The sequence below is a fragment of the Podarcis melisellensis genome, assembly GCF_964234715.1.
Source record: "Podarcis melisellensis genome assembly, chromosome: 13".
NCBI lineage: Eukaryota > Metazoa > Chordata > Lepidosauria > Squamata > Lacertidae > Podarcis > Podarcis melisellensis.
The window spans coordinates 44,439,859-44,467,103 of NC_138545.1; the positions used below are offsets into that span (position 1 = coordinate 44,439,859).

Sequence of the window (27,245 nt, forward strand, 5' to 3'; positions counted from 1 at the left end):
ATTTTGCTCATCTCAAAAGACTGCAAGACTGACGTTCTCGAAATTCATCTTAAGTCCAAATATAGCCACTGAAGAGGAATTTCTGCCATTACCAATCTTGGGATCAATCAGAGTTGAATTTTCGCAACTTTAATTAAAATGACGCACTGCACAGTGAATGGTAAATTCTGAGAAAGCAAGAAATGGGGCAAAAGAGATTTTTGGCTTCTTGCGACTACTGAAAACCATGGAAGAAGATGAAGAGTCTGTTTTTGCTGAAACGGATGGGGAAATGAAGCTTTATTCCAAGATTCTAGAAGACTTTTTTTTTAAAGCAAAAGTAATTACTTTAAAAGTTGCCAGTTTCTTTTCCAGCACCTTTTCACATTATTCAGAAGGGTGATAGGAAATGCATTTAATCTGAGGCATTTTTCCAGTAATTGCAGACAAACAAACAAACAAACAAACAAAGGAGCAAACTTCTCATTATTTTGGGATATACCTCTTCCCTCCTTGTACGGAACGCAACGATAGTTGTCTGGTTGTGTTTTATTCACCTTGAAAGCAGAGAGGGGAATAACATGGTCAAGACTGTTGTTAAGGGGTGGCTATGGTACTCTCATAATTACTGAGGGAGAGTCTGAGGGAATAGCAGCAGCATACACATCTGAGAAGAGCCTTCCCTCCTTTCAGGCCTGCTATTGCACTTAATTCCTGAATATATATTGACCGGCAGGCTTGCCTTCTTGGCAGAAGGCATTTCCATGACAATTCCTTTGTCAAAACGTTGAAGAAGTGCTCATACAGCACATCAACATTCTTGGGGCAGAAGCTTTGGTTTCAGAGAATATCCATTTCAGTGAACATGGATACTTGAGTTCTCATGCCTGCACCATTTTCACGTCTGCATTGGAATCCTCTGTTCAATATTGCTGCAAAAGGGTTACTGTTTCATTTGTAAAATGAGAGGTTCCCAGCACCCGAGCCCAGAAATTGGCCTTTTGCCTGGGAGCTTACCGTAATTGCCCAGACACACAAGGCTGGCCTGTGGCTACTTATGAGAGAGATGAAGGCACACTACGTATTACCGAAGGCAATGTTACTTCACACATCTCATGGTGGAGTTCAGGGCAAAGTCATTCAAATTCAGCCCTCAAAAACGATCCCCTGAGCAGAGAAGTTGTTTAGCATTAGCCATAAACCAATATGTATGAACATCTTTATCTAAACCAAAAAGATGCCCAGGAAACAAGCAGCAGTCATCAAGGGAAAAGGAACTGGAAAACCTAAGATTGTCTCAGAAACTCTCCATACCATGGCCTGGTATGGCAGCTTCCAGGCACCTAAAGATTAAAGAGACAAAGGTAAACATTTTTATGAACACTTAATATCCAGCTTAAGTGAAAATTACCAGATTTTTTTTTATATATATACAACAATTCTCATAATTATTTGAGTAGCAGAAAAGAACTATTCTCCCCTTATCATCTTTAGCACAGCCACTGTTCAAAAGTTATTTAGTTGGAAGCAAAGGATAAAACGACAATCACAGCATCCCGTTCAATTTTTTTCCCCTTAATTCCACATTTCTTTCACCCAAGATCTCTCACTAGCTCCTAGCATATGGTATCCAAACCCAAGTTGTATACTTATTCTGGAAGCAAGAAAACTTTAGTGTCCTGTTGCATTGCTTAGAATGATTGAGAATTAAGTGGGAAAGGGGGGAATTGTAGAACCTTTGGCCATCACATCTACACACAGACACAAAATACCCCCAAAAGAAGGTATAATTGTCAAACATGCACTTTGATACAGTATAAAATGAGAAGTATCAGAAAACGAGTTGTCTATACCTCTTATCCAGCAAGGCAACAACAAAATTAAAATTAAAAAGAAGTGCCAGTATATTAGTTTTCCACTCAAGAAATGCTGTTGTTCCGAGGACCTTTCTGCAAAAAAACCCCTGTTTTCTGCAATAAATATGCATTTGTTTCCCATTTTAAGTTCAGGGCAGTGTTTCTGTTGCAGATACAATGCATTTTCTTTAAGTGCTCAGACCGCAACATTTTGTTCTTGGGGGGAAAGCAGGCCTTGCCTCGGGTGGACAACTCATGCTCATTGTTCCTGTTCAAAATGCAGATGTCTCCGCCCCACACCTGACCTACTCGATGCATTGTTTCGTTTTGTGATCAGTGGGAAAAGGACACAACCCTGAGGACCATTTAGCGAACTCCCCACCACCACCACTTGTTTGTAGAAGGGCTGATAATGATGTTCGATTCTTTGATGGCTTATGAGTTTTGCAATATGCCTATGTAGCCGGAGTCATTGTTAAAAGAGGCAGAGGCAAACAGCAACGTTTCTGTCTTCCTCACCACCCCCAAGCACACACCCGTTACTCATTTGTCACCAAGAGGCCATCCTGAAGCTGCGAAAACGCTTGTGGCACCACTTTCAGTCGTTTTCGCAGAAAGGCCCTCTATACGGCAACAGAATTCAACAGAAGAATGGTTGCTATGGCAGTGGCACGGCTGGGGAAGCATTTATCTCGGGGTATCTCGGCATCAGAGGAATAGAAGATCGAACCACCGTTATTAGGAATTCAAGGGCCCATCACTCTTTTAACTATCCACATGGCTTCAGGAAGTAATCCAAAATAAGAAAGGCGTGTTCTTACCAAGAAGAACACGAGGAAACCCTGCAAGCCCTTCCCTGTTTTAATATTAGAACCATGCTTGCATTTTCATTCTCTAAGGAAATGTGGAGAAGACACTGCAGAGACTGGAGCATCCAAAATAAGGTTTTCTAACACACTCTCTCTCTCTCTCTCCAGCAAATGAACCACCTTCCCTTTTCTCCCATGGCTCCTCTTTGAGAAGGGCAGACGTACAAGGCCAGGGTTGAATTTCTTCTAGTGTCACATACAAATGGGACTTTTTTTTTTTTTTAGTATTTCTCCACATCTCCTTAGCAGTTCACAGTCCTATCTTTTGACCCTGCTGTTGCCCTATGCTGTCCTCGGGGGCTTGCTGTTGAGATGGCATGTTATGACAGGTACTCAGGTCCCTCCCTCCCCCCACCCCGGCTCGCCAATTCCCCCACTAGTCTTGCTGTTCGTTCATCTCCATATCAGACACCAGAATGTTCTTCTCTGCAGATTCACTGGGGTTGGAGTTGGTACGGCTGTAACGGGCACTCTCAAACGCCCCTCGCTCTGAGGTCCTCCGGCGCTTGTACAGATAGATAGCAACTGCTATCAGGGCACACAGTGCTAGGGAGGAGAGGATAACCACCGCGATGGCCTTTGTGTTCTCCAGGAAAGCTGCAAAAGAGAGGGAAGGAGGGTCAGAAGGGGACCCGTTTTTGTGGAAGAGCGAGGGGGAGATTTTGTGCACAGAACTGGCCAGGATTAGTTTCGGTTCGCTTAGCGGGATGCGGAATTTTGAGCAGACACATCAAAATGGGGAAACTCTTGCCATTTGGGGTTCAAAAGGAGAAAATCTCCCTAAATCTCCACCTAACATCTCTCTGCCATCTATATATAAGGGTCTGGTGACTTCTGTTTCAAGTATCTGAAGAAGTGTGCATGCGCACAAAAGCTCATACCAATAACTAACTTAATTGGTCTCTAAGGTGCTACTGGAAGGAATTTTTAAATTAAATTAAATTTATTTTATTTAGACTACGGCAGACCAACACGGCTACCTGCCTGTAACAATCTCTCTGCCAGAGCGGCAACATTTGCACAGATCTGTCTGTGCTAAAAACAGCCCCTTTGTGTGCCAAAGAACCAAATTCTGGGGTGAATATTATAAACAGATGTGTTAAATTCGGTTTGCAGAATGTATTCAGCTTCTCTAACCATGGGAGAGGAGTAAGAAAGTATGCAGAGCACCGAAGTGCCACCCACTCACTACTAGAAGCTCTGCTCATTCCTCCATCTAAATTGTTGCTTGCCACCCTGCACTCCTTTCGGAGGAAAGAAAACGGATGAATAAAATAAACTAGGTCCCCAGTTACCTAACAGTTCAGTTTAAATGTCAACAGAGTCCCTTGGCATGATGAATTCTGCTCAAGATACAAGTTCTATAAATCCATGAGAAAGCATTGATAGCTCAGTTGGTTAGAGCGTGGTGCTGATAATTCCAAAGTTGCAGGTTCCATCCCCGTATGGGACAGCTGCGTATTCCTGCATTGCTAGATGATCCTCTGATTCTATGATACTCAGGCCCTGGCTCTGGTTGAGGCTAATCTAACTTCCTTAGGTCCCGGGACCTCTAGGGTGTTGCTATTTATGGACCTTAAGGTCCCCCGCAGGGCATACCAGGAGAGGCGGTCCCGTAGGTACGAGGGCCCTAGGCCTGTCCAATTCACTTGTGCCCAGTCATTGCAACTGAAGAAGGTCCAGCTTTCCTGTTTCAAATTCTCACCACCTTCTACAGTGCAAAAGGCACAAGACTCCGGTTTTACAACCAGTTTAACAGACTGGGAGTCCATCTGTTTCAGGACTGGTGTTCAAAGGAGGCAAAGCCAAGCTCACCTACAAGGAGACACTGCAACTAGTTTCCAGTTTGGTACGTACCTGATCTGGAGAGGCTGCTTTCTTCCGCTGCCATGGAAAGAGAACCCAGCCAGTGGCGGGAGAGAGAGAGAGAGAAAGAAAGAAAGAAAGGGTGTCATTAATTTGCCTGTTCCTAGTCCTGTTTCTTATGTTGCTTGAAAACAGCCCTTCAGAGCTGCTCAAAACATTCCAAAGCAACTCCCTCCATGCTTTGCTGTTGCATTCCTTTGACTTTCATTAGCTACCTTTCCCTTTCAACCCTAATAATAATAATAAAAGTAATAATATATCCTCTCTTTCAATTGCAACCACACTTGTCCCCTTGTCCACTGGTAGAGCAACCTTACTGTCTAGCTTTTTTTGTCCTTCATTTTTCTCCATAAAGTAACATTAATCAAACGTATTAAGAGTAATACCTTTACTGAACCAATTTAGGAATGATTAAGAGTATGCACGCCTTTCAGCCTTCACAGAACTCTTCATTAGGCAGAATGGAAAAGATTAGATTAGACAAGTCACCCAGCTCCCTCTCTTATCTACTTGAAAGCCGCTTCGCTTTTCACTAGCTGATGAAGAGTTTCACGAACCCATAGAACTCTGCAGATTCCCACAGCAGCCTTAGCTGACCCAAGAAACTATTTCATTCTATGTCAAGTTTTGGGACAACCAAAGGCCATCTGCAGAGGACAATCCATGTCTAACATATTCTGTTTAAACCACCCAGCTCACAAGAGGGCCAGGTTCCCAAAGAGCACACTGGATGTCTTTGGTCAAGACTGTTTCTCTTTAAATTATCAGTATTATCCAAAAACCACCACCACAGCAGTGGACTAGAAAAAGTCTCAATGCATGAAGATATATACAGGATTCTATAATTAAACAAAAGAGAAGTAAGGTCAATCCCTTGCAGTTTCTCTGAGCCACCGAAACCCACCTCACTGGCTGTTGATCATGTGTGATTTACTGCAACTGGCCCTTACATTGTACAGTGGTACCTCTGGTTGCGAACGGGATCCGTTCCGGAGCCCCGTTCGCAACATGAGCAGAACGCAACCTGCTTCTGGCGATTCGCCGTTTCTGCACATGCGCGTGACGTCATTTTGAGCGTCTGCACATGCGCGAGCAGCAAAACCCAGAAGTAACCCTTTCCGGTACTTCCAGGTCGCCGTGGGATACAACCTGAAAAGACCTGAACCAAACGTAACCTGAACCAAACGTAACAAGAGGGATGACTATAGTGATGGGGACCCATTAATAAACCCCAACAAACTCCTGCTCTGATTCCCCGATGCTGAAGTCTGACCCATGGCCATTAGAAGCCTCACCCCACATTTTAGGAGCGTCTCCACCCCCATCATTCAGCCCGGACACAGATCCAGCGCCGAGGGCCTTCTGGCGGTTCCCTCATTGCGAGAAGTGAGGTTACAGGGAACCAGACAGAGGGCCTTCTCAGTAGTGGCGCCCACCCTGTGGAACACCCTCCCTTCAGATGTGAAGGAAATAAGCAGCTATCCTATCTTTAAAAGACATCTGAAGGCAGCCCTGTTCAGGGAAGTTTTTAATATTTAATGCTGTATTGTTTTTAATACTTGACTGGGAGCCGCCCAGAGTGGCTGGGGAAACTCAGCCAGATGGGCGGGGTATAAATAAAAAATTATTATTATTATTATTATTTAGCTCCAAGGCCTTCAAAACCACCCGCTTACCTCGGGCTGTCTTGCAGATGACTCCCATGGTGACATTGGAGCAGGAGCCCAAGTGCCACACCCCATTGCTGCTCTGGATCCAGTAGCAGCTGTTTTGGCTGAGCATGCTGGGTCCCGTGTCATCCTGCCCCCAGTTAGAATAGTTCACCGCCATGTTGTCATGCCAGACGAGTGTGCCCCCTGCAGAGGAAGGAGAAACATGCTGTGGGGTGGCGGGGTGGGAGGAGAGGGAGAGGGAGGGAGCAGCACTGCTGGACGGCAGAAAAGGATGAAAAATTCCTTTTCCGAAAGAGGAAACAAGTTTCAAGGATTACTGTCAGGTGTGTGTGCAGGAGCCAGGCCCTGTGACCAATAGGACTTTGCAGGACTGGGGCCTTCCTAAGTTTGTTCTGAAGAGGCAAGGCGATTGGTAACAGGTGAGGCCGATTGGTAACTCACAGTACCTGGTGGCAAGAGCTGGGAAGGGATATAAGGTCAACATTTTCCTTCAGCTCTTTGCCACAGCAACATGCTCCCTGCTTTGCTGTGTTTGGCTTCTTGCTTCCTGACCCTCGAACCCTTGTCTTCTTGACTCCCGGCTCTCTGACCCTTGGACTCTTGGCTTCCTGACTCCTGGCTTCTAGACCCCCGTTCCTACTCCCACCCTGCCATCTTGCCCCCGGTCCTGACGTCCCCCTGCCGGGACTTTGATCGCCCATGAACTGGACCGTGACAATGACAGTGTAGTCTGCTGGGCAGAAATGGCTGGGTATAAGTCACCTAAAGGGACGCAGGTGGTGCTGTGGTCTAAACTACTGAGCCTCTCGGGCTTGCCAATCAGAAGGTCAGCAGTTCGAATCCCCATGATGGAGTGAGCTCCCGTTGCTCGGCCCCAGCTCCTGCCAACCTAGCAGTTCAAAAGCACGCCCCAAAGTGCAAGTAGATAAATAGGTACTGTTCCGGCAGGAAGGTAAACTGTGTTTCTGTGCGCTGCTCTGGTTTCACTGTTCCGTTGCGCCAGAAGCAGCTTAGTCATGCTGGCCACATGACCTGGAAAGCCGTCTGTGGACCAACGCCAGTTCCCTCAGCCTGTAAAGCGAGATGAGCACCACAACTCCCGAGTCGTCTGCGACTGGACTTAACTGTCAGGGGTCCTTTACCGTTTTTTATAAGCCACCTATCTATGTTTAGAAATGCTTTTAAATAAATGTGATTGCATATTACCCCCATTTATCACTCTTTCCATTTCCCTCTCCTCTCCTTCTGCTGTTTCCCCTGGGTGCAGATTATAGACTTCAAATGTCCTTTTATGCATAGGAATCAAAGTGGCCAAGATCCATATGTGGGGTCAAACTGGACTGCTCCTCAGTCTCAGTCAGGCATAGGCAAACTTGGCCCTCCAGATGCTTTGGGACTACAACTCCCATCATCCCTAGCTAACAGGACCAGTGGTCAGGGATGATGGGAATTGTAGTCTCAAAACATCTGGAGGGCTGAGTTTGCCCATGCCTGGTCTCAGTTCATGTATTAACGCCACCTTTCATTTATTGCCCCAAACTCTCCCTCCTCACTGCTCTTCATTTCCTACGACGATAACATGCTGTTAACTACATGCCAATCAATCAAGACATTGCCAGCCTTACCTTTGGGGTTAAAGGCCATCCCTAGCCAAGCTCCTTTGGATTGGCTCTCATAAGCCTGAAGATGCTCCCACACAAATAGGTTCTCAATCTCGTCTAGGATGGACAGCACCGTACCTCCAACTGTGGGGGAAGCGGGAGATGATGGAACAGGAGAAGAAACAGATGCACAAGCCTGAAAGTTTTTCTGGGCAAGAAGAGTACAGCCGAGAGGCTCTCGCACTGTGCATTTTCTGAACGACACCCTTGTCCACATGAAGGAAGCTCAAATTTTGTCACCAGAATAAAAAAAAGATATGCAAATTAAGCACCCTTTTCATATATTCATTTGATCTGCAAAGTGAGCCAATATTACTGTCTCTCATGTTGGGAGAAAGGATGCTGTTTCTGTGTGTCATGAGAACGAAAGACGGGATTTGACGCAGGTAATTCTTATTCATTCCTCGATCTCTTACACATTACGGGCAAACTTCCCATGAAAAACTTGCCAAAAACACTCATATTCAGGATACTGAGTTTGGTTGACAGAATCACAGGTGCCTGCATGTTACGTGCCTGAAGGCCGCAAAAGTTTTCCCTTCATAGCTCCTGTAGCGAAACCTTCTAACCAAAGAGGACCCTTAAATGGGCAGAATAATCTCTGCCCAAGGAAAAGCTCTGCCATTTGCCTTATTGCCAATCAACTGCTTGCTTTCTCCTCGAGCACTGGCTCTGCAGGAGAAAGGAAAGGGAAAAAATGGTGGTCTATAGACTCTTAGAGTTAGCAGTTCTCTGACTTTCTAGGGAGAAAGGTGCCTGGGCTTTAGAAGAGCATGTCTGCAGCAACTGGGATTTCTACAGAAACGCATCACCAATGGTGTGTGCACACCGTTCTGTACTAAAACAGGCACAAAGTAGGGGTGAGCAGATTCCTTCAGCACTGGTACAGTGGTACCTTGGGTTAAGCACTTAATTCATTCTGGAGGTCCGTTCTTAACCTGAAACTGTTCTTAACCTGAAGCACCACTTTAGCTAATGGGGCCTCCCACTGCTGCCGTGCCGCCAGAGCGCGATTTCTGTTCTCATCCTGAAGCAAAGTTCTTAACCCAAGGTACTATTTCTGGGTTAGCGGAGTCTGTAACCTGAAGCGTATGTAACCTGAAGTGTATGTGACTCAGGGTACCACTGTATTTGGTTATTACTCTGATGTTCCATTGTTGTCGTGGGTTGTCGTCCGGGAATTGTTTGCCTGTGCTAAATATAAAGAGATGAGTGCATTAATGACTTTGCTTTCTAAAAATTATTGTCCCACCTACAAGAACTTCTCAACAGTCCCAAGTGGAGGAATAGGCAGGTAGATGCCGCTGGATAAAACCTCCAGCAATGCACTTCCAAGACAAATGCTGGCGTGTGCTTTAGGCACAAGGAAGGAGGAAAAAACCAAACACAAAGAAAAAAGCCAGAGCAAAAGAAAACATGACTTTGCGCCGGAAGCCGTGTCCTAGGGCATGGGAACTGGAGCATGGTTGATCCCTCTGAGGTTCTTGGAAGCACTTTACCTTTTTCACATCTCTTCTTAGCTTCTTTCTGGCCCAGCACGACTTCCATGTGGAAGGCATAGCAGTGATTCCGGAAGGGGATCCAGGAAGAATCCTCCACAGATTTCGGGCAGCTCCCATTGTACCTCCACTTGTGGGGTGGAAGGGCCCCTGAAAGGGAAGAGCTGGTTAGAAGAAATGTCTGGGCCTTTTCTCCATTCAGGCTCAGGGCTGGCTAGAGCATCCCCTCCTGCCCCGGCTGAGTTCTCTCCCAAATACAGCACCTGTGCTCATTTTGCAGATGGCTCCTTGAAGCTTGGTGTCGCAGCCGGCGGTCCTCCAGGTCCCATCTACATCCATGTATGCGCACCCCACAAGCTGCTGCGGTTCTCCAACTCGCCAGTTTGTGTAGGAAAGGCTCTCTTCTGTGAACCAGGTGTAGCTTCGCCTCCCCTAAAAGCAACCCAGTAAACCAATAAAAGATCTGCCAAGTCGGACCAGGCAGAATAAGCTTGTAACTGGGACTGGATGGAGATAAAATCCAAGTGGTCAGGAGGGTGCACCTGTAAGGCTTGTGAAATATTCTGGATTTGTTTGATACCGTGTCCTACACGGGTAGTTCATCTTAAGATGTTTCAGGAGTAGGATCCAGCTATGAAAGCACCCCTTTTCCAGTGACTCATGCCTTACACCTGGTCCCACCTTGTCAGGCCATGGGGAATCCTATCCCTCCCACAATGGCAGCCAAGAAGCTGATACGCAATAAAAGTTCTTACCAAGTAATTTATTCAATAGTCACAGAGAGAGACGAAGGAATGCGGTCTCCCCTAGATAATGGCATTGCTCCAAGTAAAGTCCCACCCGCTACGTCTCTCCTATTCTATGTCACCCCTGTGTTGGCTAATCTGAGCTTCCTGCCTCTGAGCCTTTTTGTTCTTCTACCCTCAATGCTCGTCTGGTCCTGGGAGAGGGGGGGTCCGGAATGCTTTCCAAAGACACTGAGTCTGTCAGCTGTCTCTCCCCTGGTGCTGCTGCTTCTACCTGCTGCTCCCCCAATATTTCCCATCTTCTCCCCTCTGCAGCCTCTGAACCTTCTGCAAGCCACTGTTGCAAATCTATACAGTGGTACCTCTAGATACGAACGGGATCTATTCCGGAGCCCCGTTCGCATCTAGAGGTAAACATAACTAGCAATGGCACGTCTGTGTGCATCGCTTTTTGCCGCTTCTACGCATGACGGCATTTTGAGCATCTGCGCATGCGCAGAAACCCGAAAGTAACGCGCTTCGTTACTTCCGGGTTGCCGCGGAGCTCAACTCAAACGCGCTCAACTCGAAGCGTATTTAACCCGAGGTATGACTGTAGTGTCCTTCTGTTCTCGGAAAGGTTCAGAAGGGAGGGTGCGGTCCCCACCATTCCTCCTCAGTCCAGCCCCTGACACTTGAACTCCCATCCAGGAGGTGTGTATCATGGGTCATTTGACCTCTGTAGCTCTGGCTACTGGCTCTAGCGACTGTGCCACTCCCAACTCTGATCCCCACCTGTCCACCAGTACTGGCCCAAGACACTTTGCCACCTGAAGCCTACCAGGTCCAACAATGTCGAAAAGGTCTTGCTATACCACTTAGATGCCTGCCTTCATCTAGTGGCGCTGTCTGAAGCAGAAGCACCACCCTGGCAAACGGCAGGGCCAGCCCTACTTCCCTTGCTCTCGCCGCTCTGTCTTCGCCAGTCCCCCTGGCTGCCTTACCTCCTCTTTGGACAAGCCAATCCAGAGCGGGGTCCGCAGGCTGCTCACTGCTTGGGTGAGGAATGCCTGAGTGTACGGCTCCGTCATGCTCGCCAGGCTTGTGTTGAGGCTCTCGCACAGGAGCATGGCTTCCTGCCACCTGAGAGGCTTCTGCACGATGCGGTAAGTGCTGTTGAAGTACGAGAGGGTGGAGTTGGGAGCAGGGGGGAAGGTTGCTGGGGAAGGGCTCAGGGCAGGGTCTGGGGTGGGAGAAAGAAAGAGGACCAGAGATCCTTAGAAGTGGAATAACCGTAGCTTGCACTTCCATCCCACCCTGCCCCCCAGAGCCATTAACGTAGCAGTATTGGTTTGATCGCCGTGGAATGGATGCTTTGAATTATGGTGCTGGAGGAGACTCTTGAGAGTCCCATGGACTGCAAGAAGATCAAATCTCTCCATTCTTAAGGAAATCAGCCCTGAGTGCTTACGGGAAGGACAGATTGTGAAGCTGAGGCTCCAATCCTCTGGCCACCTCATGAGAAGAGAAGACTCCCTGGAAAAGACCCTGATGTTGGGAAAGATGGAGGGCACAAGGAGAAGGGGATAGCAGAGGACAAGATGGCTGGACAGTGTTCTCGAAGCTACCAGCATGAGTTTGACCAAACTGCGGGAGGCAGTGGAAGACAGGAGTGCCTGGCGTGCTCTGGTCCAGGGGGTCACGAAGAGTCAGACATGACTAAACAACTAAACAACAACATGTGGATTATCTCTGATTTAACTTTTTTTATGAGAGCAAAAGCTTAGTTGACTAAACAACAACAACATTGGTTTAATTCAAAAGCATACTGGAGCTTTTTGAACACCACTCAAATGTGCTTAATAATAATAATAATAATAATAATAATAATAATAATAATAATAAATGTTTATTTATATCCTGCCCTCCCCAGCCGAAGCCGGGCTCAGGGCGGCTTACAACAATAAAAGTAACACAGCATTCTAAAATAAATTAATTCTATATTAATTCAGAATTAAATTAATGGCAACCATTGGGCTAGAGTTCTATGAGGATTGCCAAAGGAGGGAGTCAGGCTGTGCCCTGGCCAAAGGCCTGGTGGAACAGCTCTGTCTTGCAGGCCCTGTGGAAAGATGTCATGTGCTGCAGGGCCCTAGTCTCTTGTGACAGAGCGTTCCACCAGACTGAAGCCACAACCGAAAAAGCCCTGGCTCTAGTTGAGGCCAGCCTAACCTCTCTGTGGCCTGGGACCTTCAGGATGCTTTTGTTTGAAGACCGTAAGTTCCTCTGTGGGACATACCAGGAGAGGTGGTCCCATAGGTACGAGGGTCCTAGGTCGTATAGGGCTTTAAAGGTTAAAACCAGCACCTTAAACCTGATCCTGTACTCCACCGGGAGCCAGGAGTGTTCCCTCCCTGCTCTTTCCACCACCAGCCATTTCTCGCTGCTTTCTGCAGCCCACCTGACCCTTCCCACCCCCAGTCCCCGCTTGCATCTTTCCTGCACTCTTACCTTTCCTCCTTTGGCAGATGAAGGCATTTTTCTCTTCCAGGCAATTCCTGTCATCCCAGCGGCCAGTGAACTGGGGCGGGATGCCATGCCAAATCACAGCGCAGTTGGTCTGAGAGAGACAGAACCAGGAGCGTCAGTCACTCGCCTGTGCCCACAGTGGGAAGGCTGTTCACTGCACGCAAGGCTCCATCCAGACTTGAGGTTATGCAGTTGCAAAATACCATATTTTTCGCTCCATAAGACACACTTTTTTCCTCTTCAAAACTAAGGGGAAATGTCTGTGCATCTTATGGAGCGAATGTGTGGTCCCTGGGGCTGAGGGGGGGGAACCTGGGCTTCCCCCACCAGCCCCGCAAGCTCTGGGAGTGGAACCAAGGCTGCGAGCAACCTTGCCGCCGCTCCTGGACCTGTTCTGGGGGCTGGGTTCAAACTCGCTGTCTTGGCTTCTTTGCTCTTTGGGGCTGGGGGGGAGGGGGACCCGGGCTTCCCCTGCAGCCCTGAGAAGCTCTGGGAGAAACTGACAGGCTGCATGCAGCCTGTCCGCTGCTCTTTGGGGTTGGGGGGGGGAAATATATTTTTTTTCTTGATTTCGCTGCTCTTTGGGGTTGGGGGAAAAATAATTCTTTTTTCTTGATTTCCACCTCTAAAAACTAGGTGCGTCTTGTGGTCTGGTGCATCCTATAGAGCGAAAAATACGGTACGTCCACACGCAACAACCCCTCACAACTGTTGCAAATCTGCAGCTGGCGCAGAACGCCGGCACCCAGTTGAGGACAGACACTAAATATTTATGCAGAACTCACTGGCAACAAGATGTTTCAGTGGCCTCTAGGATGCCATCAAAAGATACTGTCAGCATCCGTCTGTCTCCGGAGCCAATGGAGTATGCCTCTGGGGGTGAAATCAAACTGCTGCGTTGGCACCTAAGTGACCTCCCTGGGGTGCAAGCCTGGGCTGTGTGTATGGAGGTCCTGGGCTGCCTGGATGATAAGATGCCCGCCGCACTACAGCCTTGTTGGTGTGGGCCAGGGCGATGTTAGAGGAGGAGGGCTGGCCCATTTGGCATCGCAAAGATTGAGACACGACAAGCACTTTGGCTGTTTGTTTTCCCATGCGCCTCACAGCAACAACAAAAGGCCGGCTACTCAAACTGCTCTAAGAAGCTGCCGAGGGCCGCCAAAGACAGCCTTGAGGGCCACGTGTTGGACCAATGATCAAAAAGGTATTGGCAGAGGAAACAAAGGGAGGAATAGCTCGGCTGGTTAGAGCACGGTGATGAGAATGCCAAGGTTGCAGATTTGATCCCCGGATGGGACAGCTGCATATTCCTGCATTGCTAGATGATGCTCAGGGTCCCTTTCCAATTCTACAATTCTATGAAACACACAGTAAAGGTAAAGGGACCCCTGACCATTAGGTCCAGTCGTAGCCGACTCTGGGGTTGCAGCGCTCATCTCACTTTATTGGCCGAGGGAGCCAGAGTACAGCTTCCGGGTGATGTGCCCAGCATGACTAAGCCGCTTCTGGCGAACCAGAGCAGCGCACGGAAACGCCGTTTACCTTCCTGCTGGAGTGGTACCTATTTATCTACTTGCACTTTGGCGTGCTTTCAAACTGCTAGGTTGGCAGGAGCAGGGACCGAGCAACGGGAGCTCACCCTGTCGTGGGAATTTGAACCGCCGACCTTCTGATTGGCAAGTCCTAGGCTCTGTGGTTTAACCCGCAGTGCCACCCACGCCCCTCTATGAAACACACAGCATCCCCAGAAAAAGATGAGGCTCCCCAAATAGATAGCTACAAAATGGGGTGAGGGGGTCCCCCAGGGTTTGGCTCACCGGGTTCTCACTAGCTGTGGATGCCCCGCATCCAGAGGGTTCACCAGGACCCCAGTTCACAAAGCTGACAGGCTCATCTTCCACCCACTGGAACTCCTTCTTTGCATCCTGGAGGCCGATCCACAGGTCAGAGGTCACATTTGGAAGAAGAGTGGTTATAAAGGCTGTAAGTGGGAAGAAGGGCCCATTACTGGAGGAAGTCAGATGAAGGTGCAAAGCTTTGTTTTCATATGGACTAGAGGCCTACAAAGCCAGAGTTCAGTTTTGCCATCAAGTGGCAAAAAAGAGACGTCGCAGGGCCCTCTAACTGCCTCCGAGGTGAGTGAGGGAAAGACAACGCTTATTCAGTGGGTGAAGGAAATACATTCTGTCCTTTCTCAGAGGCACTCTGTTCTCTATTATTCCTTCATATATTACATGGGTAGGCAAACTTAAGGCCCAGGGGCCGGATCCAGCCCAATCGCCTTCTCAATCCAGCCCACAGGCAGTCCGGGAATCAGCGTGTTTTTACATGAGTGGAATGTGTGCTTTTATTTAAAATGCATCTCTGGATTATTTGTGGGGCATAGGAATTTGTCCTTTTTCTTTCTTCCCCAAAATATAGTCCGGCTGCCCACAAGGTCTGAGGGACAGTAGACCGGCCCCCTGCTGAAAAAGTTTGCTGACCCCTGATATATTATGATGGACTGTTCTAATTTTCTTGCAATCACTCCAATAATACGGTGATCGTTTTATTTATACCCCGCCCATCTGGCTGGGCTGCTCCAGCCACTCTGGGCAGCTTCCAGCTCATATAAAAACATAACAAAACGTCAAACATTAAAAACTTCCTGATACAGGGCTGCCTTCAGACGTCTTCCAAAAGTTATTTAGTTCTTTATCTCCTTGACATCTGAAGGGAGGGCATTCCACAGGGAGGGGGCCACTGCCGAGAAGGCCCTCAAATCAAGGGTCCATTCCAGTCCAGTGTTCAGTACAATAAGTCCACAGACCACCCTTTCACATGTTCAGGGAAATGCCTGAATGATCCTTGGGTTTTCTTCGGCTCATGAAGACACTTGCCTGGGCCAAAAGCGGATCAGTTCCCAGAGGCGAGGCGAGGGGAGACAATGTGTGTGTGTGTGCATGCACATACGCATAGTTGTCTTGTGAACAAAAGGCCCTTACCTTGCTCAACGTAATTTGAGATGGTTGCCAACACGCCCCCCTGAATCTCACACCTTCGCTTCGCCTCTTGCCAGGTCACCTGTTCTTCGTTGTTAATCCTAAAGCACTGTGTTATAAAATTGACAGAAAAGGAGATTTATAAACAGAAGACATTTCAGGCAAGGTACTTCCCATCCTGTGACATAATTAATAATAATAATAATAATAATAATAATTCATATCCCGCCCATCTGGCTGGGTTTCCCCAGCCACTCTGGGCGGCTTCCAACAAAATATTAAAATATAATATTCTATTAAACATTAAAAGCTTCCCTAAACAGGGCTGCCTTCAGATGTCTTCTAAAAGTCTGGTAGTTGTTTTTCTCTTTGACATCTGGTGGGAGGGCGTTCCACAGGGCGGGTGCCACTACTGAGAAGGCCCTGTGCCTGGTTCCCTGTAACTTGGCTTCTCGCAACAAGGGAACCGCCAGAAGGCCCTTGGCACTGGACTTTCACATTTATTTTATTTATTTTCAGTTTTATCCCATCCTTTCCTCCCCAAAAGCTCAAGATGGTTCCCCCTCTCTGCAACGATACCATGAAGTAAGAAGGTAAAAAATATCAAGGCATTTGAGAGAAGGGGAAATTGAACTACAGTGGTGCCTCGCAAGACGAAATTAATTCGTTCCGCAAGTCTCTTCGTCTTGCGAGTTTTTCGTCTTGCGATGCACGGTTTTCCATAGGAATGCATTGAAAATCAATTAATGCGTTCCTATGGAAAAAGCCTTCCCCCGACCTCTTCTGGCGGGCGGCATTTTAAAATCGCCCGGGACAGCGGAGGACTTCTCCGCTGTCCGGGGCGATTTAAAAGCCCCTGGGAAGGCAGGCAGGGGGGACAAAGGCTTTCCCGCCCGGCCGCCCGGCTTCGGGACATCGTTCCGATGCCGGGCGGCTGGGGGAGGCTTTCCTGCCCCACCGCCCGGCATCGGGACGATGCCCCGATGCCGGGCGGCTGGGGGAGGCGTTCCTGCCCCACCGCCCGGCATCGGGACGATGCCCCGATGCCGGGCGGCTGGGGGAGGCTTTCCTGCCCCACCGCCCGGCATCGGGACGATGCCCCGAAGCCGGGCGGGGGGGGGAGGCTTTCCCGCCCGGCCGCCCGGCTTCGGGACATCGTTCCGATGCCGGGCGGCTGGGGGAGGCTTTCCTGCCCCACCGCCCGGCATCGGGACGATGCCCCGAAGCCGGGCGGCTGGGGGAGGCGTTCCTGCCCCACCGCCCGGCATCGGGACGATGCCCCGAAGCCGGGCGGGGGGGGGGAGGCTTTCCCGCCCGGCCGCCCGGCTTCGGGACATCGTTCCGATGCCGGGCGGCTGGGGGAGGCTTTCCTGCCCCACCGCCCGGCATCGGGACGATGCCCCGAAGCCGGGCGGGGGGGGGAGGCTTTCCCGCCCGGCCGCCCGGCTTCGGGACATCGTTCCGATGCCGGGCGGCTGGGGGAGGCGTTCCTGCCCCACCGCCCGGCATCGGGACGATGCCCCGAAGCCGGGCGGGGGGGGGAGGCTTTCCCGCCCGGCCGCCCGGCTTCGGGACATCGTTCCGATGCCGGGCGGCTGGGAGAGGCGTTCCTGCCCCACCGCCCGGCATCGGGATGATGCCCCGAAGCCGGGCGGGGGGGAGGCTTCAAAAGCCGTCCGGGGGCTTTTAAATCGCCCCGGACAGTCCCGGGGCGATTTAAAAGCCCCCGGTTAGGCAGGCAGGGGGGGCAAAAGTCTTTGCCCCCCCTGCCTGCCTTCAAAAGCCGTCCGGGATAGCGGGAAGCGCTTCCCTGCTATCCCGGACCGCTTTTAAAATGCTGGCGGTGGGGAGCAAAGCCTTTCGCCCCCGCCGGCCTTCCTGGACCTCTTCTGAAGTCCGGAGGGGGGGGAAGGCTTTGCTCCCCACCGCCAGCATTTAAAAAAAGGTCCCCGAGATTTCCCTATGGGCTTTCGTCTTGCGATGCAAGCCCATAGGGAAAATCGTCTAGCGAAGCGTCGCAAAAACCGAAAAACCCTTTCGTCTTGCGGGTTTTTCGTCTTGCGAGGCATTCGTCTAGCGGGGCACCACTGTACACACAACTGGGCAGACAGACTTGCAATATGAAACGGCTATCTATCTGAAATCTCACTAAGCAAGGCTGGTGGACAGTGATCTGAACCCATGTCTCATCAGTCCTAGATATGGCACACAATATACTGCCTTCCACATTCTCATACGTTCACGAACAGGAGGGGGAAATTAAATGGGTAAGTGGTTTCTGAACCAGGAATGTCCATCAGCCAAACTTCTGCCCTTCTGTATACTCTGCAGGAATTGTTTCCACACCACCACCCGTCCAGTTCAAGGGGGGACCTGGCACACAAACATTCCTGGCAGACTCCCCCCCCCCCCCGCCAAGAATGATGGTGCCCAGGGCCAGGGAAAGCACTTCCAAATACCTTATTGCCCACAGCATGCCAGCCCTGGGCACAGCTGCCAGGAGTAGGCGCCGGCAGGGGTGGCAAGGAGCCTGTGGTAATATTGGTGCGCTTGCAGATGTAAGGCAGAGCAGTGAAACACTTCTGGTCACCCCAGTCCTCTGCAGAAGGAGAGAAAGGAGAAGATATGAGAGCAGATTCTATATTTTGCTTGGTTACAATGGCAAGTACAGTGCTACCTCGGGTTACATACGATTCAGGTTACATACGCTTCAGGTTACAGACTCCGCTAACCCAGAAATAGTACCTCAGGTTAAGAACTTTGCTTCAGGATGAGAACAGAAATCGTGCTCCGGCAGCGCAGCGGCAGCGGGAGGCCTCATTAGCTAAAGTGGTACTTCAGGTTAAGAACAGTTTCAGGTTAAGAACGGACCTCCGGAATGAATTTAGTACTTAACCTGAGGTACCACTGTAAGAAACAGCAGCCATCACAGCCTGTCCCAACATTTTATATAAAAAAATTCCAACACAGAAAAAACCCCAAACCTGGGTCAGGTTTCTCTTTGGGGCCTAACATTCTTTTATCCAGCTGTCCAATAGTTGTTGTTATTTTTTTAAAATGGTGAGTGTTCATGTACAGTGGTATCTTGGTTCTCGAACTAAATCAGTTCCAGGAGTCCTTTCGACTCCCGAAACAGTTTGAAAACCAAGGCGCGGCTTCTGATTGGCTGCAGGAGCTTCCTGCACTCAATCAGAAGCCGCGGAAGCCTCGTCGGATGTTCAGCTTCCAAAAAATGTTCCCAAACCAAATCACTCACTTCCGGGTTTGCGGCGTTCGGGAGCTGATTTGTTCAGGAGCCAAGTCATTCGGGAACCAAGGTACCACTGTATTATAACTCTAAAGACTAGGCAACTACTTAAAAACAACATCACAATAATAAGTTAGGACACCAGTGATCTTATCATTTCCACTGCCTACCCTATACAGTGGTACCTCGGGTTAAGTACTTAATTTGTTCCGGAGGTCCGTTGTTAACCTGAAACTGTTCTTAACCTGAAGCACCATTTTAGCTAATGGGGACTCTCGTTGCTGCCGCACCGCCGGAGCACAATTTCTGTTCTCATCCTGAAGCAAAGTTCTTAACCTGAAGCACTATTTCTGGGTTAGCGGAGTCTGTAACCTGAAGCGTATGTAACCCGAGGTACCACTGTATGTTTTCAGGGACATCAGCCAGAAATTCAGGGTTTGATGGGTGTCTGGAGGGTGGAATATTTTTTAGGAATTATCAGGAGGCTGGTCTGAGCTGATCATAGATACTGCAAAGGGCCATAGGGGAGAATGTTGATCTGTAATTTGATTAGGAATATCAGGCCAATGTCTGCATGGCCATTACCTACCTCGGCTAGCAGTCATGTATACACACTTCCGGTCCTTGGTGGTAGGCCGGGGCTTTCCTGGTGCCCATGAGATGAAGTTCAAGAGAGAGTAATCAGACCACCTGGAGATGGCAAACAACACATTGGGGAGGTTTCCACATTTTGAACACAAGCAGGAATCTAAGACACACCAAAAAATACTTCTAGGACAGAAGACACTTAATAGAGAGACTCACCGAAATCGTCCATCATTCTCATAGGTGCTCAGCCCAATCCACCAGTGCTGCTCCTGTCCCCTTGAAAACTGGCCAAAGGAGGAATTAGAAGAAGAAGAAGAGTTTGGATTTGATATCCCGCCTTTCACTCCCCTTCAGGATTGGGATTTTTAAAATTGTTTCCTTTTTTGCCCGAACCCATTGCCATTCCAGGTGGCTCCCTACCTTCTTCAAGTTCTGACCCAGGAAGTCCAGCTCAGCTTGATTGTGAATTGACACCAGCTCAGCTTGGAACCAAGTGCAGATTCTCTGAGCCTGTACCCAAGTTGAATGATGGTCAAAGAACTTGTACTCAGCATCTTGGTATTTCACCCACTCATTGCTCGCTGTGGAGAAACGGGATGTGTTAAGAGACCCTGGGGAAACTTGGTGCTTTCCAGGTGGAGATTGCTTAAGGCAGCTAATACCACCAAAACCTTGTATTTCCCTTAGATGCCCCCTGTCAGAAGAGCTGCAACTCTTCCAAGTGTCAACGCAGCTATCTAGTCAACCTAATTCTCCTTCAACAGAGACTCAGAATGCACATTCTATGTTTGCTTACGCAGACAGGTTGACCAAACTGTGTAGATTCTAACACAGTACCATGTTTGTTCATCAGGTAAAAAGGTAAAAGGTAAAGGACCCCTGGAGGGACGCGGGTGGTGCTGTGGGTTAAACCACAGAGCCTAGGACTTGCCGATCAGAAGGTTGGTGGTTCGAATCCCCGCGACGGGGTGAGCTCCCGTTGCTCGGTCCCTGCTCCTGCCAACCTAGCAGTTCGAAAGCTCGTCAAAGTGCAAGTAGATAAACAGGTACCGCTCCGGCGGGAAAGTAAACGGCGTTTCCGTGCGCTGCTCTGGTTTGCCAGAAGCGGCTTAGTCATGCTGGCCACATGACCTGGAAGCTGTACACTGGCTCCCTCGGCCAATAAAGTGAGATGAGCGCCGCAACCCCAGCGTTGGCCATGACTGGACATTTAAGTCCAGACAAAGGCGACTATGGGGTTGCGGCGCTCATCTCGCTTTCAGGTCGAGGGAGCCGGCGTTTGTCCTCAGACAGCTGTCCGGGTCATGTGGCTAGCATGAATAAACCGCTTCTGGTGCAACGGAACACCGTGACAGAAACCAGAGCACACGGAAACGCCGTTTACTTTCCTGCCACAGTGGTACCCATTTATCTACTTGCACTGGCGTGCTTTCAAATTGCTAGGTTGGCAGAAGCTGGAACTGAGCAACGGGAGCTCACTCCATTGCAGGGATTCAAACCGCCAACATTCTGATTGGCAAGCCCAAGAGGCTCAGTGGCTTAGACCACAGTGCCACCCGTGTCCCTACTTTATTCATTAATGCCTTCCTGGCCACCCGTGTAGCACACATGCCGCAATAAAAACTCACGGCCACTCCTGCTCTGTTGCTTATTCCCAGCATCTGGACATTAGATGATTCCTGCCTTGAAATATGGGTGCTGCAATCCCAGCTGGCATGGAAGTTGGATCTTCCATGAATGTATCCAATTTTAAAGGCTTTTACAGTGGTACCTTGGTTCTGAAACACCTTGGAACACAAACACCTTGGTTCCCAAACGCCGAAAACCCAGAAATAAGTGTTTCAGTTTTCGAACATTTCTCAGAAGCTGAACATCCAATGCAGCTGTCAGTTATTATTTCCGGGGCGCCTGCGCCGAAAAGAAGCTGTGCCTTGGTTTTTGAACATTTCAAACGTTAAACAGTGCAGGTAAGGAAAAAAAATCAATTTTAATTTTTATCATCTACAATACTGTCTTATTTAGTTTATAGTACAGTACATTGATTATTGCTTTCATTTTATAGATCAGTGGTCTTGTTAGATAGTAAAGTTCATGTTAAATTGCTGTTTTTAAAAGACTGGAACGGATTAATTGGTTTTGCATTACTTTCTATGGGAAAGCACGCCTTGGTTTTGGAATCCTTTGGTTTAAGAACGGACTTCCAGAGCGGATTAAGTTTGAGAACCAAGGTACCACTGTAATGCTAAATGCCACCTCAACAACCTGGGGTCATGAATTTCATAGGTTAATGATGTGTTGTGTGAAGAAGCACTGTTTGTTTTTCTTGAAACATGTTTGGGGAAGTTTTTAATGTTTGATGTTTCATTGTATTTTAATATTTTGTTGGAAGCCGCCCAGAGTGGCTGGGAAAACCCAGCCAGATGGGTGGGGTATGAATAAAATTATTATTATTATTATTATTATTATTATTATTATTATTCCTATCAGTTTCAAGAACAGGTGCCCCAGGCGTTGAGGCTGGGGGATGAATGTCTCCACTATTTGTTTCTGAAAATATTTATAGCCAGCTCTGCATCACACTGATCTCTTAGCAGGGCACACAATTCATTCAAAACGTTTACACGAATATAGCAGGAGCAGAAGTATAAATCACTGCGTCTGACTTAAAATGCAGAGATGCAAATACCATCATGTTAGGCTGCAGAATTAACAATTCATAAAGACCCCGAGAGAATAACCAGGTCTTAACCTGGCACTGAAAGAAAGCCAAAGTTAGCACTAGCCAGACCTCATGGGATCTCAGTTTCTCCACATCACTCATGGTTTTGTAAACCTCTGTCACATTATGCATGCACAAATACACACACACACAGCCCTGTTGCCTTTTTCCTACATCAAAAACATTCTTTTCTTCGGTAAGATAAATAATCAGAAGTCAAGATGGTTCAGTTGCCCTGTTTTCCATGCCTCCAGCATAGCTATTCTATTTCTAGACTTGGATGAAGCTAGGTACATGAGTGCAGGCTTCTTAAACTCATACTTGACCTCTGCAGGCCTATAGCTGAGAGGGATCCAACTCTATCTATTCAGTTAGCTGATATTTCTGTTGCCTGCTTTTGACATAAGCTTGGGATAACACATAACTCCCTTTCCCAGGGACATAGCCCACATTCCCAACTGCAGACCCCACATCGCCTCAGCTGAGAGAGCAAGGGGCAGTGACACATAAGACTGCTGGCAGCACTCTACCAATCCTTGACAAGACCACCTTGCTGAACCTTAATGGCAAAACCTATTTGGTGTTTCGCAACTTTCGGACTAGTTGCGGAACCTTAGCCAGACCTTAGCAGAGCAAACACAGAATCCACGGAAGCAATTGGCGACTTGGCTGCAGACAGGATAGACGAAGCAGGAACCAGGAACTTCTGGTTAGGTGTTTATTACATACAGTGGACTATTTACAGGAACAGAAAATGGATCTTTTGCTAGCTCTCTCTGATACAACTCACAACTCCCACACTGACACAGAACTCTGAACCTCTGAACTCTGAACACATTCCAGTTAGTAGGCCATTAATTATCACTCCCTTGAGAGAGCTTGACCAATCAGGGAGCGGTCTCCATGCCTCTGTTATCACCAGGCAGACTTACTCCTTCAGATTGCCTTCTGGCTGTCTGCCAAACCTTAATTGACTCTGTGTGAGTAGCTGCACGCACACAGTTTCCCAACAAACCTTTCTCAGACTTTTGGGTCCCCAGGTGTTGTTGGACTACAACTCCCATCATCCCTGACCACCGGTCCTACTAGCTAGGGATGGTGGGAGCTGTAGTCCACCTGGGGACCCAAGTTTGAGAAACACCGCTCTAAAAGCACAATGCCAACAGCGCAGTGTAACAGAGGCGGGAAGTTGGCACCGTGTTTCCTCTAGCTTGCATGCATCCAGAAATCACACACTTTTTTTGCGTCCACAAGTCAAGGCGTAAGGGGCGGGGGTGGAGACAAGAGCGATCTCTGCACAAAAGAGGTTTTGCCACATGGGATGAGGGGGGCGGAAATATTCACTCACCTTGAACGGTTGTCTCTGGCTCTTTCACATCAGTGCCTATTAAACAACAGCACACGATCAGCAAGGGAGATGTTCTGGGCCTAGCCCAGAATTCATTTCAGTTCCTGATTCAGGAAAAAATGCCCCTTCAGGAAAGTAAGATATTCCCCCTATCCTTTCTGTACTGCAAGCCCTGCTGGTTATGAAGGAGAAGCAAGCCTCATCCTTTGTTTATTCGAATGCGGCTACTTGTCTTTACACACATTCAACTATGTATCAAAGAAATAATTAAACATTAATTTTTTAAAAAATAGAAAGGGTTAGATTGTGGGGAGAGGGTGGAAGTCAAACACAGGCTCCAAAAGGAAGACAGAACGTCCCTGAGAGGTTCAGTAATCTTAGTATGAACTAGTGGAGCTGAGAAACTTTGTTATTCTAAAAATATTAACATACCCATTAAGTAGGGACACCAAGTTATCTTGGGAAGATAATCCTATTTGAGGAACTGACAAGAAACAGATGCACTTAATACCACAATCTTTGTACACCTCACACTCGCATAGAAATTTGCCATGCTCAGGGCAGCTTATAGCGTTTTTTCAAAACAGTAACATAGACTGAAACGTTAGTCATGCAATCAACGGCAGCAAAAATAAACAGCAGTAAAAATGAAAGCAGGCACTAAACCCCAATAAAAAACCCCCAAAGAGGTCAGCCACAAAAGAATCCTCAACCTGGCAGGCCAAATGGTATTAAAATTACTGTATTTTTCACTCTATAAGACGCACCAGACCATAAGACACACTTAGTTTTTGGAGGAGGAAAACAAGAAAAAAATAATATTCTGAATCTTAGAAGCCAGAACAGCAAGAGGGATCGCTGCGCAGCGATCCCTCTTACTGTTCTGGCTTCTGGGATAGCTGTGCAGCCTGTATTCGCTCCGTAAGATGCACACACATTTCCCCTTACTTTTTTGGAAGGAAAAAGTGAGTCTTATAGAGCAAAAAATACGGTAACTCATAGCGCACTGTGGTGACCTATGAAGATATTAAGCTGTAAACAAAACCCTCTTGAAGCCCAGGCAAGGTACTTAACTCCTTCGCTTAATGGACATTATTGAGTTGGCTGAACATTACCTCAAGAATCCTCTTTCAAAATCTCACATTTGTAGATACGTAGACATGAAAGAGGTGACTGCAAAGTTCTTTACTGTGGCTAACTCTTCCCCTCCCGGCCAACCCATCGCCATTCCAGTCACCTTTGGGCAGTTTGCAGATCCAGTCCAGTTGAGCGTCGCACTGAAGAGGCATCCACTGCAAGGATGCCAAGTCCAGCGCCGCACAGTTCCGGATGTCCTCGTCGTCATGATTGCTGCGGTCAAAGTTATGGTAGGAGAACTGAAGGCAAAAGAAAGATGGGGGAGGGCAAGTTAATGTTTGATGTATTACAGTATTTCAATATTTTTCTGGAAGCCGCCCAGAGTGTATGGGGAAGCCCAGCCAGCTCGGCGGGGTATAAATAATAAATTATAATTATAATTATAATTATTATTCCCTCAATGTCATGCTTAGTCAACTGAAGCCTTAGGTCAGGGGTCAGCAAACTTTTTCAGCAGGGGACCGGTCTACTGTCCCTCAGACCTTGTCGGGGGCCGGACTATATTTTTTGGGGGGAAATGAATGCATTCCTATGCCCCACAAATAACCCAGAGATGCATTTTAAATAAAATCACATTCTACTCATGTAAAAACACCAGGCAGGCCCCACAAATAAGCCAGAGATGCATTTTAAATAAAAGTGCACATTCTACTCAAGTAAAAACACACTGATTCCTGGAGCGTCTGCAGGCCAGATTTAGAAGGCGATTGGGCCGGATTCGGCCCCCGGGCCTTAGTTTGCCTACCCATGCCTTAGGTCACTAGCTCATCCAACTCAGTTGAGCGCAGTGACATGAATACTTTCCTCTTCCCCCCCCCCCCACCAGAAGGAATTCCCACTCCACACTGTGCTCTGCATTATCTCAAATGCATTTCCCTCTACCTCGGCAACAAACAAGCGTCGAGAGAGGTCTGGGTTTCTTATGGGGGCTCCTTAAGAGAAGAAGCCTTAATACATTAGTAAAAGGAGAGCCGTGATTTCCAGCAAATCACCTGACAAAATAACTCTGGTTTGTTTGTTTTTTAACGTTGGAAGTTTGCATTCATTTATTTATCTGCATCTCTAACGAATTCTGTATTGACAAAATATCAACAAAGACAAAGAGAAAAGAATCTCTGAAATAAAGAAGAGGTGACAATTTAGGCATCAATTCAGATACTGTTCTGACAAAACAACTCTTGGGACTTTTTGTCAGATTTCTATTTTCTCCATCAATACACAACTCCTGTTCCTCTTTTCCTTCTAAATAACAGCAGAGGCATTCTATTTTACTTACTTATCTCCCGACAGGAGTACTTTGTTAAAACACACACACACACACACACACACACAAACATGCAAATCTCTGTTCCCAGTGCCTTTTGAATAGGTTGGAGTTCTTGTTATTAAATATACCAAGAAAAAAAGCACACCAAGAACTCAGGCCAATGTAAGTTTCAATAGTGGGAGTGGTCCCTACTCACAAGTCAATAGTAACAAAAACTAATCCATTCAAAAGTATGTATTCTGACAAGAATTACAAACTCAAATAAAGATTACAAATTCTAACAGAGATTACAAACTCTAACTCATAAAGATACAGTGGTACCTCAGGTTACATACGCTTCAGGTTACAGACTCCGCTAACCCAGAAATAGTACCTCAGGTTAAGAGCTTTGCTTCAGGATGAGAACAGAAATCGTGCTCCGGTGTTGTGGCGGCCCCATTAGCTAAAGTGGTACTTCAGGTTAAGAACAGTTTCAGGTTAAGTATGGACCTCCGGAACAAATTAAGTACTTAACCTGAGGTACCACTGTATGTATAAGACAATAATTTGTTACAAAGATTTTCTCTTTTTTACTCAACAATAATGTTGATCCTTATCAACTTGCAGATGGAGACTCAGTTTCAATCACAGAGAAGAAGGCAAAAGTCAATTATGGATTAGAAGCCAGGACAGGCCCTGTTTCGATGTATTCATCAGCTGGAAGTATCAAACATTACATGAAAATACATTTAGATTCTAAATTATCATAAATTATAAAACAATCATAAATTATAAAACAGTATTATATACCATTTATATATATATTTATGAGTTAGAGTTTGTAATCTCTGTTAGAATTTGTAATCTTTATTTGAGTTCTTGGTGTGCTTTTTTTTTTTTTTTAATAGGTTGAGCAAAGCATCACTCACCCCAAGACCATCACTCCATCGCCAGCTCCTCTCAAGTCCCGGGTCCCGGCGATTCAAGCCGATCCAAAACCAATGTTGCTCATGGATTTCAGGTTCTGATGCCCTGGAAGGCATCCAAAAAGATGGGTCAGTTCTTCCATGAATGTAACTGTGCGAAGACTTAATGCTCGACTAAAGCTCTCAAGGTTTGTCCCCCCCAGCCGCCACCCCAATTTGCTAGATGTGATTTGGCTCAATTGATTCAAGCTGCTTATAGCAGGGTTGGGGCACGCGTGTGGCTGATATTCTTGGGACTCCCAACTCCCATCAGCCCAAGCAGTATGGCCAGTTGTCACGGATGATGGGAGTTGTAGTCCTGCAACACCCGGGAGGCGCCAACTTCCCCCTCCATTT

At 47.7% G+C, this 27,245-nt stretch overlaps 1 protein-coding gene across 1 annotated transcript in view; it reads right to left on the reverse strand.

Moving 5' to 3' along the window:
• Positions 1-248: 248 nt before the first annotated feature.
• The window catches only part of MRC2 (mannose receptor C-type 2), a 77,257-nt gene continuing 50,260 nt past the window's right edge, over positions 249-27,245 (reverse strand). The window contains exons 14-30 of the mRNA XM_081883799.1: positions 26,853-26,955; positions 24,778-24,916; positions 23,541-23,576; positions 19,894-20,054; positions 19,690-19,757; positions 19,475-19,575; positions 18,098-18,237; positions 15,642-15,747; positions 14,475-14,638; positions 12,640-12,748; positions 11,133-11,371; positions 9,667-9,835; positions 9,404-9,553; positions 7,869-7,988; positions 6,247-6,426; positions 4,562-4,588; positions 249-3,301 (exon numbers count right to left, since the gene is read on the reverse strand). Coding sequence (XP_081739925.1) covers positions 3,081-3,301; positions 4,562-4,588; positions 6,247-6,426; positions 7,869-7,988; positions 9,404-9,553; positions 9,667-9,835; positions 11,133-11,371; positions 12,640-12,748; positions 14,475-14,638; positions 15,642-15,747; positions 18,098-18,237; positions 19,475-19,575; positions 19,690-19,757; positions 19,894-20,054; positions 23,541-23,576; positions 24,778-24,916; positions 26,853-26,955 — 2,233 coding nt within the window. The 3' untranslated portion in view covers positions 249-3,080. The remainder of the gene's footprint in view (positions 3,302-4,561; positions 4,589-6,246; positions 6,427-7,868; positions 7,989-9,403; positions 9,554-9,666; positions 9,836-11,132; positions 11,372-12,639; positions 12,749-14,474; positions 14,639-15,641; positions 15,748-18,097; positions 18,238-19,474; positions 19,576-19,689; positions 19,758-19,893; positions 20,055-23,540; positions 23,577-24,777; positions 24,917-26,852; positions 26,956-27,245) is intronic.